At 36.6% G+C, this 16521-nt stretch overlaps 1 protein-coding gene across 12 annotated transcripts in view; it reads left to right on the plus strand.

Moving 5' to 3' along the window:
• PLEKHA1 (pleckstrin homology domain containing A1) overlaps positions 1–16521 on the plus strand; it is a 55969-nt gene that overhangs the window by 11394 nt on the left and 28054 nt on the right. For all 12 annotated transcript variants that reach the window (XM_072740291.1, XM_072740292.1, XM_072740289.1 and 9 more), the window contains exons 2-4: positions 4720–4880; positions 9852–9908; positions 12445–12490. In XM_072740291.1, the coding sequence (XP_072596392.1) occupies positions 4740–4880; positions 9852–9908; positions 12445–12490 (244 nt within the window). In that variant the 5' untranslated portion in view covers positions 4720–4739. The remainder of the gene's footprint in view (positions 1–4719; positions 4881–9851; positions 9909–12444; positions 12491–16521) is intronic.

Raw genomic sequence — 16521 nt, forward strand, 5'->3', positions numbered from 1 at the left:
AATATTGTTGCTGTAGACGTTTGTACAAATTTTTGTGCCAAGACAGCTTCCAGCTCACAGTAGGATTGCTGGGTTATATTATAATAGTATGTCTAGCTTTATGAGAAACTGCCAAACTGTCCTTCCAAGTCACTGTATTATTTTGCATTCCCACCAGCAGTGTATGAAAGGGAGTTCACTTGTTCCACATTCTTGACAGCCCTTGATATTGTCAGGTTTTGTTGTTGTTTTTGGTTCTTGCTCTAGCCATTCTGTTAGGTATGTTGTAGTATCTTATGGTTTTTATTTGCAGTACCTTCCCGACTAATGATTATGAACATCTTATCATGTGCTCATTTGCTATTTGTATCTTCATTGACTTGTTTCTTCAGATTTTTTGGTCATTTTCCTATTTGGTTGCTTGTCTTATTACTGAATTGTAATAATTTCTTGCCTGTTTTTGGATACCATTTATCTGATAGACAGGTATGTACTAAATGTTTTTCTCATTCTGTGGTTTCTCTTTTGATTTCTTAGCAGTGTCTTTCAAAGAGCAGTTTTTAATTTTTTAAATCCGATATAACAACTACTGTCTGGCTCAGGCTCTTTATATCTTAATTAAGAAATCTTTGTGTACTCCCAAGGTCGTGAACACTTACTCCTATATTTTTTTGAAGCTTTATTGCTGTAGCTTTTATATTTGGTCATGATTAATTTCATTACATTTTTTTTTCCTACATGAGTACTTAATTGTTCTAGCACCATTCATTGAAAAGACTCTTTTCCCTATGGAATTGTCTTGGCATCTTTGTTGAAAATCAATTGACAATATGTATGTAAGAGTCTATTCCTGGATCCCTGGGTGGCGCAGCGGTTTAGCGCCTGCCTTTGGCCCAGGGCGCGATCCTGGAGACCCGGGATCGAATCCCACATCAGGCTCCCGGTGCATGGAGCCTGCTTCTCCCTCTGCCTGTGTCTCTGCCTCTCTCTCTCTCTGTGACTATCATAAATAAATAAAAAATTAAAAAAAATAAACTTCTTTAAAAAAAAAAAAAAAAAAAGAGTCTGTTCCTGGATGCTACTCTGTTCTACTGATTTATTATATCTGTCTTCTTTTTTATCAATCCTACACTGTTTTTATTGCTGTAGCTTTTTTGTAAGTCTTAAAATTAAATAGTGTAAGTCAGCCTACTTTATTCTTTGGGAAATAGATTTGGCTTTTCTAGGTCATTTGCATTTCAATATATATCATGGAATATATATAATAATCCTAATTTTTATAAAATATTCTTTTTTAATTGGACTTTTTAATGGATTTTTAATTGGATTATTGTATCAGTACTTCATTCTTGTTTGTGTCTGCATAATATTCCGTTGTGTTGGATAGAGCACATTGTGTTTACCTGTTGATGAACATATGGGTTGTTTCCACTTTTTGGCTATTGTGAACAGTGCTACTCTTAATATTTATGTGTGAGTACCTGTTTTCACTTCTTTTGGGTGTATATCTAGGAGTGAAAATGCTGAGTTGTATGGTAATTCTGTGTTCAACTTTAGAAGAACTACTAAACTGTTCTTATCAGCTGTTGTACCATTTGCAATGTGTGTGTGGGGTCCAGTTTATCCACATCTTCCTCAGCATTTGTTTTCCTTTCTTTTAATAATCACCATCCTAGTGGGTATAAAGTGGTATCTCACTGTGGCTTTGATTTACCGTTCCCTAATTACCAATGATACTGAGCATCTTTTTTATGTTCTCTTTGGCCATTTGTATATCTTCTTTGGGAGAAATGTCTTTTCAAGTCTTTGCCTATTTTTTATCTAGATTGTTGGAGATGAGTTGTTATAGCTATATACTCTGGATACTAGACCCTTGTTAGATATGTAATTTGTGAATATTTACTCCCATCTGTAGGTTCTCTTTTCATTTTCTTGATGTCCTTTGATGCAAAAAAGCTTTTAGTTTTGGGGCACCTGGGTGGCACAGTGGGTTGTGTCCGACTTTTGGTTTTAGCTCAGGTTGTGATCTTGGGGTCATGAGATTGAGCCCAGCATTGGGCTCCAGCTCAGTGCAGAGTTTGCTTAAGTTTCTCTCTCCCCCCACCCTTGCACACTCCCTCTCTCTTAAAAAAAAAAAAAAAAGCTTTTGGTTTTTACGAAGTCCAATTTAACCTATTTTTTTCTTTTGTTGTTCATACTTTGTTGTCATACTTAAATATTCATTGCCAAATCCAAGATCACGAATATCAGCCTCCGTGTTTTCTTAAAGTTTTATAGTTTTAGCTATCTTATATTCAGATTGTTAATCCATTTTGAGTTAGCTTTCATACATAATGTGAAGAAGGATTCACTTTCATTCTTTAGCATGTGAATATCCAGTTGTCCCAGCACCATGTTTTGAAGAGGCCAAATTTTCCCTATTGCATGATGTTGGCACCTTTGTTGAAAATTAGTTGGCCATAGATGTATGGATTAATCTGGGCTCTCAATACTGTTCCTTTGGTCTATTCTCATGGCACCACACAAGTGGATACTTTTTATTTTTGTAGAACACAGGCATACTTGGAAGATACTGTGGGTTTGACTCCAGACCACCACAGTAAAGCAAGTATTACAATAAAGCAAATGAAGTTTTTAGTTTTCCAGTGTATGTAAAAGTTACATTCACACTATACTGTAGTCTAATTGTGTAGTATTTTGTCTAAAGAAAACAATGTACATGTCTTATTTTAAAAATCCTTTATTGCTAAGAAAATGCCAACTGTCACTTGAGCTTGTAGCAAGTCAAAATCACTGATCACAGATCACCATAAAAAATGTAATAATAATAAAAAATGTAATAATAATGAAAAGGTTTGAAACATTATAAGAATTACCCAGATGTGGCACAGAGACACAAAGTGAACAGATGCTATTGGAAAAATGGTGCCAGTAGACTTGCTCCGTGTAAGGTTTGCTGCAAACCTTCAGTTTGTAAAAAAACCACTATCTGCGAAATACAATAAAGTGAAGCACAGTAAAAGGAACTATGCCTGTACATTAGTATAATGTATTAATTTTTAAAGTTTTGAATACATTTTAGAAATTTTTTAAATGTTGGGTAAGTTCATTAAAGAAACTATCTCCTCTAAGTATCAGATTTATATAAACTCTAAGTGCCACACATGTATAAACTTAGTGGATAATTTTGTTTAAAAATTTTTAGTGTGTCTTTTTCTATGGCTGCATACAGAATTGTGATTTAGATATGCAGTATATCAGGATGTGTTCCAACTGAATTTTTTACTGTGGGTTGAACAACCTTGGGCCTTTAAATGAAGAACTAGGTACATACATAATAAATTCAACCTGCCAAAAGATGTTGGTGCCAGCTCTAGAAGAATTGGAATAGAAATAGTCTGCAGATTTGCATCCACCAGGAAGGAGTCACAAATCTATAGTTTCTAGAGAAAAAAGAAAAAGGGCTAGGAACACTGCTTTTTACTCAAGTCATGGTTTTTAACTTTAATCAGTACAACAAAACTTTTAGTACTTTAAGGATCAGAATATGATATGCCTCTGAAGTCTCTTGTAATCTATAATTTTTCTCTTCTCCTCTCTCACTCCCCCATAATAATTTTGCTGAAGAAGCTGGGCTGTTTGTCCTGCTGTTTCCCACAGTCTGACTTGAGCTAATTGAACCCCTGTGGCACAGTTTACTGTGTTCTCTACCTTTTTTGTTTCCTGTAAATTGGTAGTTCAGCATACGGAGATCTAGAGACTGGATCCGATTCAGATAAAAACTTTTTTTGTTACATGTTGCCGTCATAGGTGATGGTTGTGTTCCATTGAGAAGCACATAATACCTGCTTATCTCTCTTTATCATGATGTTAATTTTACTTTGATTCATTTTAGTTTTAGCAATTCAAAGAGTTTTAGAGAGACGATATGGTGTGGATGTTAAGATATAAGCTCTAGAGCTCAAGAGTCTTGGTGTATGTTTTCATTTATTATCTACTAGTTCTTAGAAAGTTACTTTCCCTTATGAGCGTTAGGTTTCTTATCTGTGAAATGGGGATGATGATGCCTATTCATTGGGTTGTTTTCAGGGTTCAGTGAGAAAATGTATGGAAAGGCACCTTGCACAGAGCCTGGCATATAGTTAGTGACCAATATGTGCTAGCTGTTGTTCTGTGAATTCAAAAATATTCTGGAATAATCTGAAAGGAAGATTATCTCGATTAATAAGTGAGGAATTTTTTTTTTTAAGATTTTATCTGTTTAAGAGAAGAGTGAGAGAGGGAAAGAGAGCACAGAGGGAGAGCGAGAAGCAGACTCCCTGCTGAGCAGAGAGCCTGATGCAGGGCTTGATCTCAGAATCCTAGGATCATGACCTGAGCCAAAGGCAGATGCTTAACTGACTGAGCCATCCATGTGTCCCTATAAGTAAGGAAATCAAAGTTTGGAGAGCTAATTTTTTGGCTTACCTGGGTATACTTAGGAAAAAGAGTAAGTCAGTTGTTCAACTGAGGTTAATAGCTCTCCTTTGTTCCCATCAATATGTATAGTTGTATTTGGTAACCACTCATAGTAAGCTTCATTTCAAACATGGTTTTTGCCCATGCTTCGTGTATATTCACATTAACTGGCCCCCAACTTGTGTTGGGAAGTAGACTCTTTGTTAAATAAATTGTATAAAGCACATTTTATGCTTGAAGTCCACTGAGAAGTACTTACTGTCAAATGTTTTTATTTTACAGTGTAATGTTCAGGCTCAGAAATGCCTTATGTGGATCGTCAGAATCGCATTTGTGGTTTTCTAGACATTGAGGAAAATGAAAACAGTGGGAAATTTCTTCGAAGGTACTTCATACTGGATACCAGAGAAGATAGTTTTGTATGGTACATGGATAATCCACAGGTTTGTAAAATCCAAATAGTTACCTTTTTTTCAAAAGCACACAAGAATTTTAATTATTAAAGTACTTTAACATACTATATGGGTGTTATGATTTGTTTTCTCAGTCTGTGGGTAGATTTATTTCTACTGGCTGCATTCTTCCCGTCCTGCATGCTGAATGTCTGCTGTCTTACTTGAATTTCAGAAAATGAAACTAAGTTTATTTAATAAAAATTTGTGCATGCATATATGTTTTTATGCCCCTCCCCCACCCTGGAGGAGAAATGCTATCTCTGACAGAGAATTCAGAAATCATTTAAATAAAAGATACTGTCTCTAGGATAGAGACTGCAGTCTTTTGGTAAAGAAACTACTTGAACTAGTTGACACTCTTGTGCACGTGTAGTCCTTTCATCTTGTAGTGGCAGATTTGAGTGTTAGCCAGTATAATGCCATTCATGAATTGAAATGCACTTGGATTTTTTTTTGTTGTTGTTGCCTTTCAAATCAGTGGGGAAATGTTATAAATTAAAAATTAGAATCCCTGTTTTAAGATCTGCGAAAGACCTTGTCGAGTAGTTTTCTCTCCTTGTGAAACTCTTCATTCAAATTGGGATGGATGTTACAAGGATGAGTCCCTAGCAAACGTCTAAGCTGATCCTGTCTAGTCAAGGGAGGAGTGGGGAGTGGTAGGAGGTTTCATTCTGTTTCACAAAGAAGGAGCTAGATCCTCTGACAACCATTCTAGTATTCTTTACCACCCTGTACTTACTTCAGGTTAGACAAAATGCCATGTACTAATGCATTTATATTTGTTCATATAGAATTCAAATTGTAAGGCATCTTAGCACAAATTCCACCTCCTTAATGCAGGAAACTTGCCTATCCCTGATCTTCACTTTAGCAGTTGCTTGAATTATACATTATGAAAAAGCACTTATGATATTTGTGATGCTCTAATTATTACTTGCTCTGTGAGCCAAAATCTATTTTCTTGTATCTGTTCCCCATTAACCTACCCTGTCCTATGATTCTCTATAAAGTAAGTTTAGTCCTTTATCCAGACACAGAGTTTCAAATTTTGGATGATAATTTGTATTTTAATTCAGTGTAGATTATTTGAGTGCTGATTTTGAGACTTTTTTTTTCCCTAGGAACTGTCTACTCTCTAGCCTTATCCTTATAGAGCTTATTAACACTGTTTTACTGCCTTATCTTTGGGTGTAACTACCTTTCTTGGTGGTAGTAATCTGGCTATGCAACTACATGATTAATATCTTTATTTACTTGGCCAGAGTCAGTGGAAGAAGGAACAGGTCAGCAGAAATCAAAAGTTCACATTTATTTATTGTATTTTTTACATAGATTTCTCCCCTTTATGACCCCATCTTTTTATCTGTGGTGCAGTGCCCTCCCAAACTCTTTTGCAAAGTGGAAAGTAACTTAATTCCCCTTGACTCCTTCTCCCTGCTCGATACTAGATCCTGGTTTCCGGTTCTTCTCACCTGCACAAGCCTTTGCACAGTTCTGGCCTGAGCTCTTCCTGGTTTGTCTCTCTTCACAAGACCTGGTGGTGATAGATATGGTTTCTCCCAAATTGTATCTAAAGCTTCTTGGTTGTTTTTCCTTTCTTCATAATGCTAGATTGTCCCCTCAGAATTCCTCCTTTTATCAGCATTTCCCACCTACAGCTCAATGAAGGTGATCACAAAATGGACTATGTTTATTACACCAAAGGAAACATGAACTTAGAATTGAGTTAAGTCCTTCTTGGACATAGTAGCATTCAAAATTGACCCAGAGGGTGGATACGATTTTGGCTAAGAGATGGGGAATTGAGTATTCCAGTGCTCAAAGAATAGCGTGGGTAAAGAAATCCAAGCAAGGAAGCTGGTGGCATGTGTGGAGAATAGGTTACTTTGTCTGTAGCAGGGAGGGTGTATATTAAAATTTGCATTGAGCTAGATCTTTTGCACTCAGCTGGAGCTTTTTCATATGAACTGTTCTTTTGTTTTTTTTAAGTTGTAATTTTTTTTTTAAGTTTCTTTATTTAAGTAAACCACCCCAGTGAGGAGCTCAAGCTCATGATCCCCAGATTGAAAATTGCATGCTCTTCTGACTGAACCAGCCAGTGCCCCAACATGAAGTCTTTAAAAGCCAGATTTCTGTGGTGTAATTAGCACATTGGTTTTTATGAATGTAGTACAGAATTTTAAATCTATTTAGTGCTTAATAATTTTAATTCTTCATGCTAACTGATAAGAATCTTTTACAATCTTGACTCTGTAGCCAGTGAATTAGCCATCAGTATACCAGCGTTGTGTCTTTTTTAAATGTATTAAGTCACATAGCTCCTGATGAAAACTTTAGTAAAATGTCTTGCTAAGATTATTGGGTTAGGTTGAACCACATGAAATTTCCAATATGTCACCATTTTGATCTACTAAAAAAAAATAGACCATTTCATGATTCAATGTAATTGCATATGTTACAGCGCTATAACACACTTCTGCTGATCATAATAAATAAATAACTCTGATAATGAAAAGGAAGTCAGTTTGGCTCACCTGTCCTTATGGAGCCATTCTTCCTACATTTTCCTTTCTTTACCACTAAGCTGTTGGTTTAGAAGTCCATTCTAGTATATTACTAGGGATCCATTCAGAGCTTTCTGTGTTTTGTTGGGATGTGTGCAATGGTGAAGAATTAAATAATGGAGTATCTGTATCAGGAACTGACTTCGAAGAAACTTGAAAAAGTATTTTGGCAAAAGGAGTATAGGAACACTTAAGAACAAATGGCTCATTTTCCTTTTTATCGTAAATGTTACTAGTTGATTATTTCTTGTTCACTGTCTGGGAACCGATTTTGAAAGCTACTTTTTTTGTAGTTGAACTTGGCAGTAATCATACTGATCCATAGAAACTAGGTATTTTGAATATTCTCTCTCTCAGCTACTTATATTTCCCTGTACTAGACTACTGTTTAATCTGTGACCCTTCATGTCATGTGGCCATGACATAGTTCTTATTTCTCTTCCTCATACAAAGGCTTAGAACAGCTGGTTAAAATAATAAATTTTTGGAGGACTTAAAAGAAAAATAACAATTTTGAATGGAAGGGCAGCAGCGTTTGAAAAATCACTTTAATAGTAGTTAGGGGGTCTTGAAGACATTTTAACATTTCATTTCCTTATCCAAAATTTAAAAAAAAATCAACAGAGCAATCTCTAAACATAAGACATTTTGTATAAGAACACAGCCATTTAAAAGTATACCTTAAAAATTATAATTTTAGGGATCCCTGGGTGGCGCAGCGGTTGAGCGCCTGCCTTTGGCCTAGGGCGCGATCCTGGAGACCCGGGATCGAATCCCACATCAGGCTCCGGTGCATGGAGCCTGCTTCTCCCTCTGCCTGTGTCTCTGCCTCTCTCTCTCTCTCTCTGTGACTATCATAAATAAATAAAAATTTAAAAAAAATTATAATTTTATTTTATATACATATTTATGGTTTATACTTAGGAGCCTGAACATAGTATATAGTTTAAAGCAAAACATACACTGGGTGTTATTCTGTATGTTGGCAAATTGAACACCAATAAAAAATAAATTTATTATTAAAAAAAAAAGCAAAACATAATGCAGTTTACATAGGAGTGAAAGTTTTGAAAAGACCTATCCCTGTCAACAATAATGAAGTTTATGTTTGGGGATCATAAGTCTTTGAAATGTGTAGGCTTTTATATAATTAATTGTTTCCAGTAAGCTTAGAGAGAGATCTGGGAAAGGTACCTCCTAATCACTCATAAAAACATAGCCAAAGTTTTTCCTTTTAATGTACATTATAATAAAGTCAGTTAAAAGGTTGAACTTGGTTAATCTACAATGAAAGGAACTTTTAGAGTTAATATTGTTTTAATTTTACTTTTAAAATCTTCTATCAGTGTTTTCTTTTATATTCTTTATTATTTTTTTCCAGATATTTTTATCTGGTGTTTTTGCCTCCATCTCCCACCTCTACAGTCCTTCCAGTTTATTGTATTACAGGATATATCAAGGCACAATTTTGATTACAGAATGCCTATAAGCTTTCACTAATGGTTCAAATTCTTAACAGTATAAGTTCTTTGCTACTTCTTTATTTAGGTCCTGTATAGTTAGGTTCTCGGTTCAAGTTCCCAAACCACCATTTTCTCCTCCAACCCTATGTAGCCATTTCCCCATTGTAGTACAAAGCCTCTGGGTGTCCTCCTTGTGGCTCCTCTGCTTTCTCCACCTGGAATATTCTCTCTTCTGCTGTTTGCGTTTCAGGTTTTTCCTTTAAAGACCAACTTAAATGCTATTCATTTCTCCACAGTCTTTCCTGATAGTCTGCCAGAAATGATTTTCCCTCTTCTTAATTCTTTTTTAGCTCTTCTAAGATCCAAAACCCTCCCTAGAATTGTTAAGGGAAGAATAGAAATATTTTAGTTGAAGTGTCAATGTATACATTTTCTACATATGGCTTAAAGAGTGTTAATAATTATTTTGAAAAAGTGGTATCAATGTAAATAAAATATGGCATGATTAAATACTAATGTATTTAAATGAGGGAAATCAATTTTTTGAGGGATATACTTGATAAAAAATTTTAATAGAATAATTTGTATAGTCTTTTGAAATTTCTTATGATTGTATTTATGTCTCGAAGTATTATTTTTCCCCATTGCCTTTAGGAACAAAATCCAGTCTTGTTTTTGGCTTTAAAGAAAAGTTTAGCTACAATGACAAAAATAGTCTTTTAGTTATAGAATGTATTATGGTGGAGCAAAATAGAGTTCAGTTTTTTTATACACATTGTCAACTTGATTTATAAATTCTTGAACTGAAAAAGTTGATTTGTAAAATATATCAAAAATTCTAATTTCTTAGCTTTATATAGTATGTGTAGAACATTCTAATGTAAAATAGATTAATGTTGGATTTTAACTATATATTAATAATTTGTTTCCAGAACTTACCTTCTGGATCATCACGTGTGGGAGCCATAAAACTTACCTACATTTCAAAGGTAGTTTTTCTATATTGTTTCACATTCATGCATGAATTAAAATTCCTTGGAATGAGATTGTGAATAAAAGGAGCAGTTTCCTTTCTGTGTTATTTAGTGCTGATGTTTGGGTCATATCATGCTAAAAATAGAACCTGATCACTGTGTATAGGAAGTTCTTTGATAAAATTAGGAAGAATATGGTGTTAATTTAATTTACAAGATGTGGCAAATTGCAAAAGTTAACATTAACTTTTATGATTGGGAGAGACATCAAAAGGACTAAGATCAGTTAACAGCTTCTGTCTTTGGGAAATCTGGAGAAGATTTTGTCTAAGTCTGTATTTAAACTGTTACCAACTTTTAATCCCATTTGATTTTTTATGTTTTTTGAAGAAAATAAGAACCATCTTCATGATAAAAAAAATGGTTTCTCCCTCATTTCACATTGTTTCTATTTTCTGTTTTCTTATTTGTTGATATTTCTGAAATTTTTGCAGTCCTATTTTCTCAAAAATTTAGATTTGATATTTTCAGGTGTTTTTCCCCCTTTATTTTATTGGGGTTTTGGAAAATGAGGTAGCGATGTTGAGGAGCTAGATCAGTGGGGTTTTTATACAAAGTAATGTTTGTAGATGACTTAAGTTAGGAGATGTGAATAGTAACATTAAGTCATATGCATGTGCATACTGTTATGCTTATAGTGGAATTTGTTAGCAAAGGTCTTCAAGAGAAGACCAGTTTACAAGTGTGCCTCTGTTTAAAGGACATTTTTATCGATAAAGTACTTTGTTTTCAGCATCGTTCTCATTGACAAAAAGAGAAAAGCAGCCCTTGCACAATAAATACATATTTAAAGGGCAACATTTTATTATTTTTAAAAATTAAAACCATATTATTTAATTTGTAAAAGACAAGTATTGTTTAAGTATACCTCAAGTGTTCCAGTAAATTAAGACATTTACTAAATGCTTCAGGGTAACCTGCTTAAATTCTTTTTTTTTTTTTTAAGATTTTATTTGTTTTTTTGGAGATAGAGTGAGCATGAGCATCAGAGGGAGAAGCAGAGTCCCCTCTGAACAGGGAGCCTGATGCCAGGCTCCATCCAAGCACCCTAGGATCGTGACCTGAGCCTAAGGCAGATGCTTAGCCAACTGAGCCAGCCAGGTGCCCCTAAATTCTATAGCGATTGTTATTAGGAAGCATAGAATTCTACTGTAAAGTAAAACTGTAGTCCCTTGTAGTCTTACTTGCCTACAATATATGTGTACTGTAATGTGAATATGCTGCCAGGTATTTTTAATATTTGATTTATTTATTCATGAGAGACACAGAGAGACAGAGACATAGGCAGAGGGAGAAGCAGGCTCCCCACAGGGAGCCCCATGCAGGACCGATCCCCAGACTGGGATCCCTCTCTGAGCTGAAGGCAGAAACTGAGCCACTCAGGCGTCCCACTGCCAGGTATTTTTGACTCTCAATGCAATGATGAGGAATAGGCAGTTGAGAGATTGACCATGTGCTTGTATCTTTTCGATTGTTTGTTGCCTGGTCTTTTAAAAAATGGGAGCTCTTTAAAAATAAATATTAACTAAGCAGGTAGGCCTGATTGGCCATCTGCTTCCCAACTCCTTTGCTCTCCTTTTAAAATATAACTTCCCTGTGCAGTTCTGTTGACTTTCATCTCTGTCCCACAGCTTTCCAAAGTTTGAATTGTACAGTTTGTACTCTACTTTAGACATACCACTTTTTTTCCAGAATTTATTCCTGGAACAAATTCCAGTGTGACTCAGAGCTGTGAATTTGTAGTTAGGATCAGTCAGGAACCCCAGACTTAGAATTCCTTTTGAAGGTACAAAACAGATGCTACAATTATATGTTCTAACACTGGGCAGCAGGGTGGAAATAGTCATGAATGGGCTTCCAAGAGCACTACTTTATTTAAAGGGGTAACAGCAACCAGCAACCAGCAATTGTTTCACCTTCTGAAAGGAGCCATGTGTTGCATTTAGTGAAGCAACCCCATTATCCTAAGGTATTCTAACATACAGGAAGATCCAGTGCCATTTTGGTTTCCTCATTGCAGATTAATGTCTTCTGGATTTTTGGGCTTGAGTAAATACACAGTCTCCCCTTTGCCCACATCATTTTCTCTTAAAGTTCACAGCTAATTTAGAAATAGGCAATTTGGGAACAATTCAATTTCTGTAGAGTTTTCTGAGGGTATTTTGGAAATAATGTTAAACTAAAAATTTTTCTATGTGTTATATAAAACATAATGATTTACTTTCAACTTCTTCACATTTCCTTTGAATAAATACAAGTTTGTTCAAAAAGAACATGGAAGTTTGATTTGTTTTAACATTTTGCAATTGGGAGCCATATTCTATGTTTAATTTGCGGTTCTTTGCAGTAGCCTTTAAAGTTTAATTTTAGATCGTGTACTAAATGTGTGTTATTATTGGGAAGTCATACATGTGGAAGTTCACGCAGCATTTAAAGTTGGTTATAGGAGTGTATGAAGAAGTGAGTGACTTGTTTCTTTTTTTTTTGTTAGGTTAGCGATGCAACTAAGCTTAGACCAAAGGCTGAGTTCTGTTTTGGTAAGTAGCCATATTTTATACTTTCATTAACTTTGGTTAACATATTACATTATACTCTAAAAGAAAACAGTCCCCGAAAACCACACAACACAAACCTGTGGGTTAATAGATTATTCTAAGGGAAATTCCTTTGAAACCACCATCCAGGTGAAGAAATAAAACTTCTCCTCTGCTCTTGAAGCCTCTTTCCTGCATCCATCCCAGTCATAGCCACCTCCCTCTGCTCACATGTAGTCATTATCTACCATATATAGTGATCACTACCAGTGAGATTTCTAGTAATTTTTATTGTATATTAAATACAAAAATAATGGAAAGGATTTGGTTTTCAGCTTGTGGGTAGTGAGAAGTTGCAGTTTAGGGGTAGAGGTAGTTGAGGGTGTCTGATCCACTTGTTCACCAGACACTTAGCAAATGTCTTGTATATGCACATTTGCTTGGCCTGGGTGCTGCGAGAGTAACAAGAAGCAGTCATTGCCCTTAAGAGTCTCATAGGCTACTTGTCTCACAGACACAGTATCTGGCAATATCTTTGCATTTGTTACAGTCAGTAGATAAAGGAGTGTCCAATCTATTAACCACAAAGGAAGAGCTTCAGATCCTTACCGGGAGTCAGGGGAAGCCACACTGGGTGAGGAGACACTGCATTCGGTGGCCAGCTAAGCTTGATCATCCTCTGCCGTTTGGGAAGAAAAGGAGATGGAACCACAGGGACAGAGGCATACAGAGAAGAACATGGTGTACATGGGCACCTGAGCACTGTGTGAAGCTGTGGGTGTGAACAGTGACAGACCAGAAAGTAAAAGGATAGGCGGATTCCAGGTAGAACATGTTGATAGGTGATATGTGTATGTATGTGTGTGCAAACGAGAGGTGAGAAATTAGTGTATAGAAAGCTGATATTAGGTGAAGGAAGTGTTTTGCATGGATAGAGTTTTGATGCAGGTAAAATAGTTCAGGGGCTTCCAAACTACTAAGGGCCTGAATCTGGGTGGTGACAGTGGGGGAGAAAGGAAGGACAAACAACAGTTGCAGGAAATGTGCAGGGACATGGTGACTGGATATGTGGGAAGAGAGACGTTTCAGGTAGGTTCACTTCTGGTAAAGAAATGAATCAAGGAGAGCTGGATGGGGCAAAATGTTTGATTAGGAGTTCGACGTGTTGGGGAAACATCCAAATGGAAACGTTCTGGTGATAGTAATCGAGGACTGGATAGAGCCTGAAGATCAAGATCAAGGATGGAGAAATTTGGAACCTGTGAAGATGGTGGTAGTTGAAGCTGGGAGAATTGATGTGCCCTCAATATGTTAGTGGACACTAGTGTTGGAAAGGACAAAATTCAGAGTGGCCTACTGACATGTTTTTACATGAAAGTAAGATACTTCTTGAGGTAGATTTGATGTTAAAGTTCCTTGGTCTCTTGCTTGTAAAGGGCAGATTTCTTCTCTAGGCATTGTGTTAGGGATAATATCTGATGGCAACATATATGTCTAGTAAGAAAATAGGATCAGAGCAGGATGTAGTGTAGCTGTTTAGAGAATTCTCTATAAGGCTTTTATCACCACTAAAAACTAAAAAAATTATGTGTTTATTAAAAATTTTAAATTTTGGTTACCAAATAGGAAAATGCCTCAGAGCCTTGTGAATGAAACGGTAATGGGGGCAAGTCAAGTAACAGAACTTTGTGTTTTAGAATGTGTGATGCATATACTCTTGACCAGTCTTTTTAATAATTTTTAAAAAATTTTTATTTATTTATGATAGTCACACACACACACACACACACACACACACAGGCAGAGACACAGGCAGAGGGAGAAGCAGGCTCCATGCACCGGGAGCCCGACATGGGACTCGATCCCAGGTCTCCAGGATCGCGCCCTGGGCCAAAGGCAGGCACCAAACCGCTGCGCCACCCAGGGATCCTGACAAGTCTTTTTAATGTAAATCTCAAACCTACACTTTGAAGGACTTAGGACTATATGGTAATAGATGTGATATTCAGTTATTAGAGTATTTAGAATAGTTGATTTTACTTGGAATCAAAGATTGGTTTGACAGTAGTGTTATTCTTTACTACTGGAGGGGATAAGAGAAGAGATTCACAAAATGCTTGCCTTCAGAGAGGGAGGCACAGGCCCCTAAAATGGAACCACAACTTCTATTTAGAATGGCAACATAAAGACTCTTCCACCTTTATTTCATCTTAGATTACTCAAAAACAAGTGAGAACAAGAAATAACCACCAAATCATCTTTGATGAAACTGGCAGACATCTGTAACCCGCAGTGTATACAAGGGGAAGTGCATGGAGATCTGTAAAATGACTTAGCAGAGTAGCAGAAGAGGCAAGTGGAGAGCTGGCCTGTCTGGGTCCTGCCCCTATCCCAACTCCAGATAGGCTTAGGTTCTGGGTGTTGCCTGGGAATGCATCAGAGAGGAGGGTCTGAAAATAAGGACTACATTTAGATGTCTGTGTCAGGAGTAGCCTCTGGTCCGTGCTTCCATAGCTACCTTTCCACCATCGCAGCAAGAAATGGCATGTGTAGTATTGTTAGAAATAGAATCAGGGAGGGGCCCCTAACCGGCTCCATTGGAGGAGCTTGTGACTCTTGATCTCAGGGTCATGAGTTTGAGTCTGATGAAGGGTATAGAAATTACTTAAGTAAATAAAAAATAAAAAAAAAAAAAGAAATAGAATCACTGAGGCTCTGTGCTTGGGGAGAAGGAGAGGGATGAGGCATGAAACTGAAAATAGGAGGACTAAGTGAAAATCTGCACATTGAATTCACCCTTTTCCTGTGTCCAGTCCCAGAGTACTGGGTAGCCAGGTGTAGTGGGATGAGAGTCGGCCTCCCTGGAGAAGTGCTGGGATAGAAAAGTGCTGTAGCACTTTAAGTGATGACATCTGGGTGTTTCTACTAGAGGAGTTTGCCATTTAGTGATCCAGCAGTTAGCAACTCTGCATATCTTCAGGAGAGCTTCCAATCAGCTTTTTAGTACCTTGTTGTTAAATATGAATATATAGCCCAGGATGACATGATATTTGAGGAGAGAGAACTATCAAATAGGAAATGGGACAAAAGTCAATGCAAAATTCAGAAGAAAAAGCCAAAAAATCTAAAAATAGAACAGAGACAAAGATGAGAAGAGAGAAATATTTGAGAAAATTAGAGGTTCCTTTCAGAAAGTCTACCATCTGACTAAGAGGAGAAGACAGAGAAAGAATGGAGGGAAGAGAGAACTGACAAAGAGGTCATGTGGAAAGGGGCTTGTAACCATGTGGTTCATAATTACATTCGAACTATAACCTAGGGTGATCCTAGGTTGTGGGATGATACTTGTTTACAGTCAGGCTAATGTTTATGCTTCGACCTTATCTATCTGATACATTCACTCTGGTGGTAAAAATTTGAAATGAAATAAAGAAGTACTCAAGTGAAAGGCAGTAGGAACACAAGCCTCTGGGATGGAGTCACTGTGCACTGAAACCCCTGATGTAAAAGTGTGGCACTTACAGGTTTTGTATGGTTTTGTTTTATTCCAGTGTTCTTTCTTTATTTCTCTGTCCCTGCCTCCCTCCCAATGTTGTTAATATGTCACTTCTCAGTAATTTGCTTTACATTTTCCACAATGCTTCCTTACTTGGAAATCTCCAGGTGATGATGAAGATGGTGATCTCTTTTCTGTCCGAAGCACTGTCCTAGTTTCTTTACACGTATCACCTCCACCCCTCAAGGAACAAACGGGTTGCATCCATTTCATTGATGAAGAAAATGGGCTCAGAGGGGATTACACAGGTTTTGCAAGATAACATGCTAGTTAAGTGCACTGAGCTGATCAGTGACCCCAGGCTCTGATCTCTTCCTTCCCATCATATCATTATGCTTCTTTCTGGCATTTACCTATACAGTAATACAGTACGTGAATTATTTGGACTGCAAGGCGTGCTAGGAATCTTTTTAAGAGTGTATTTGCCTCTCTTTCCTAAAGTCCTTATATAACTGTTATTCATTTAAAAATAGATGTA

The sequence above is a fragment of the Vulpes vulpes genome, chromosome 15 (assembly GCF_048418805.1).
Source record: "Vulpes vulpes isolate BD-2025 chromosome 15, VulVul3, whole genome shotgun sequence".
NCBI classification, from domain to species: Eukaryota; Metazoa; Chordata; class Mammalia; order Carnivora; family Canidae; genus Vulpes; species Vulpes vulpes.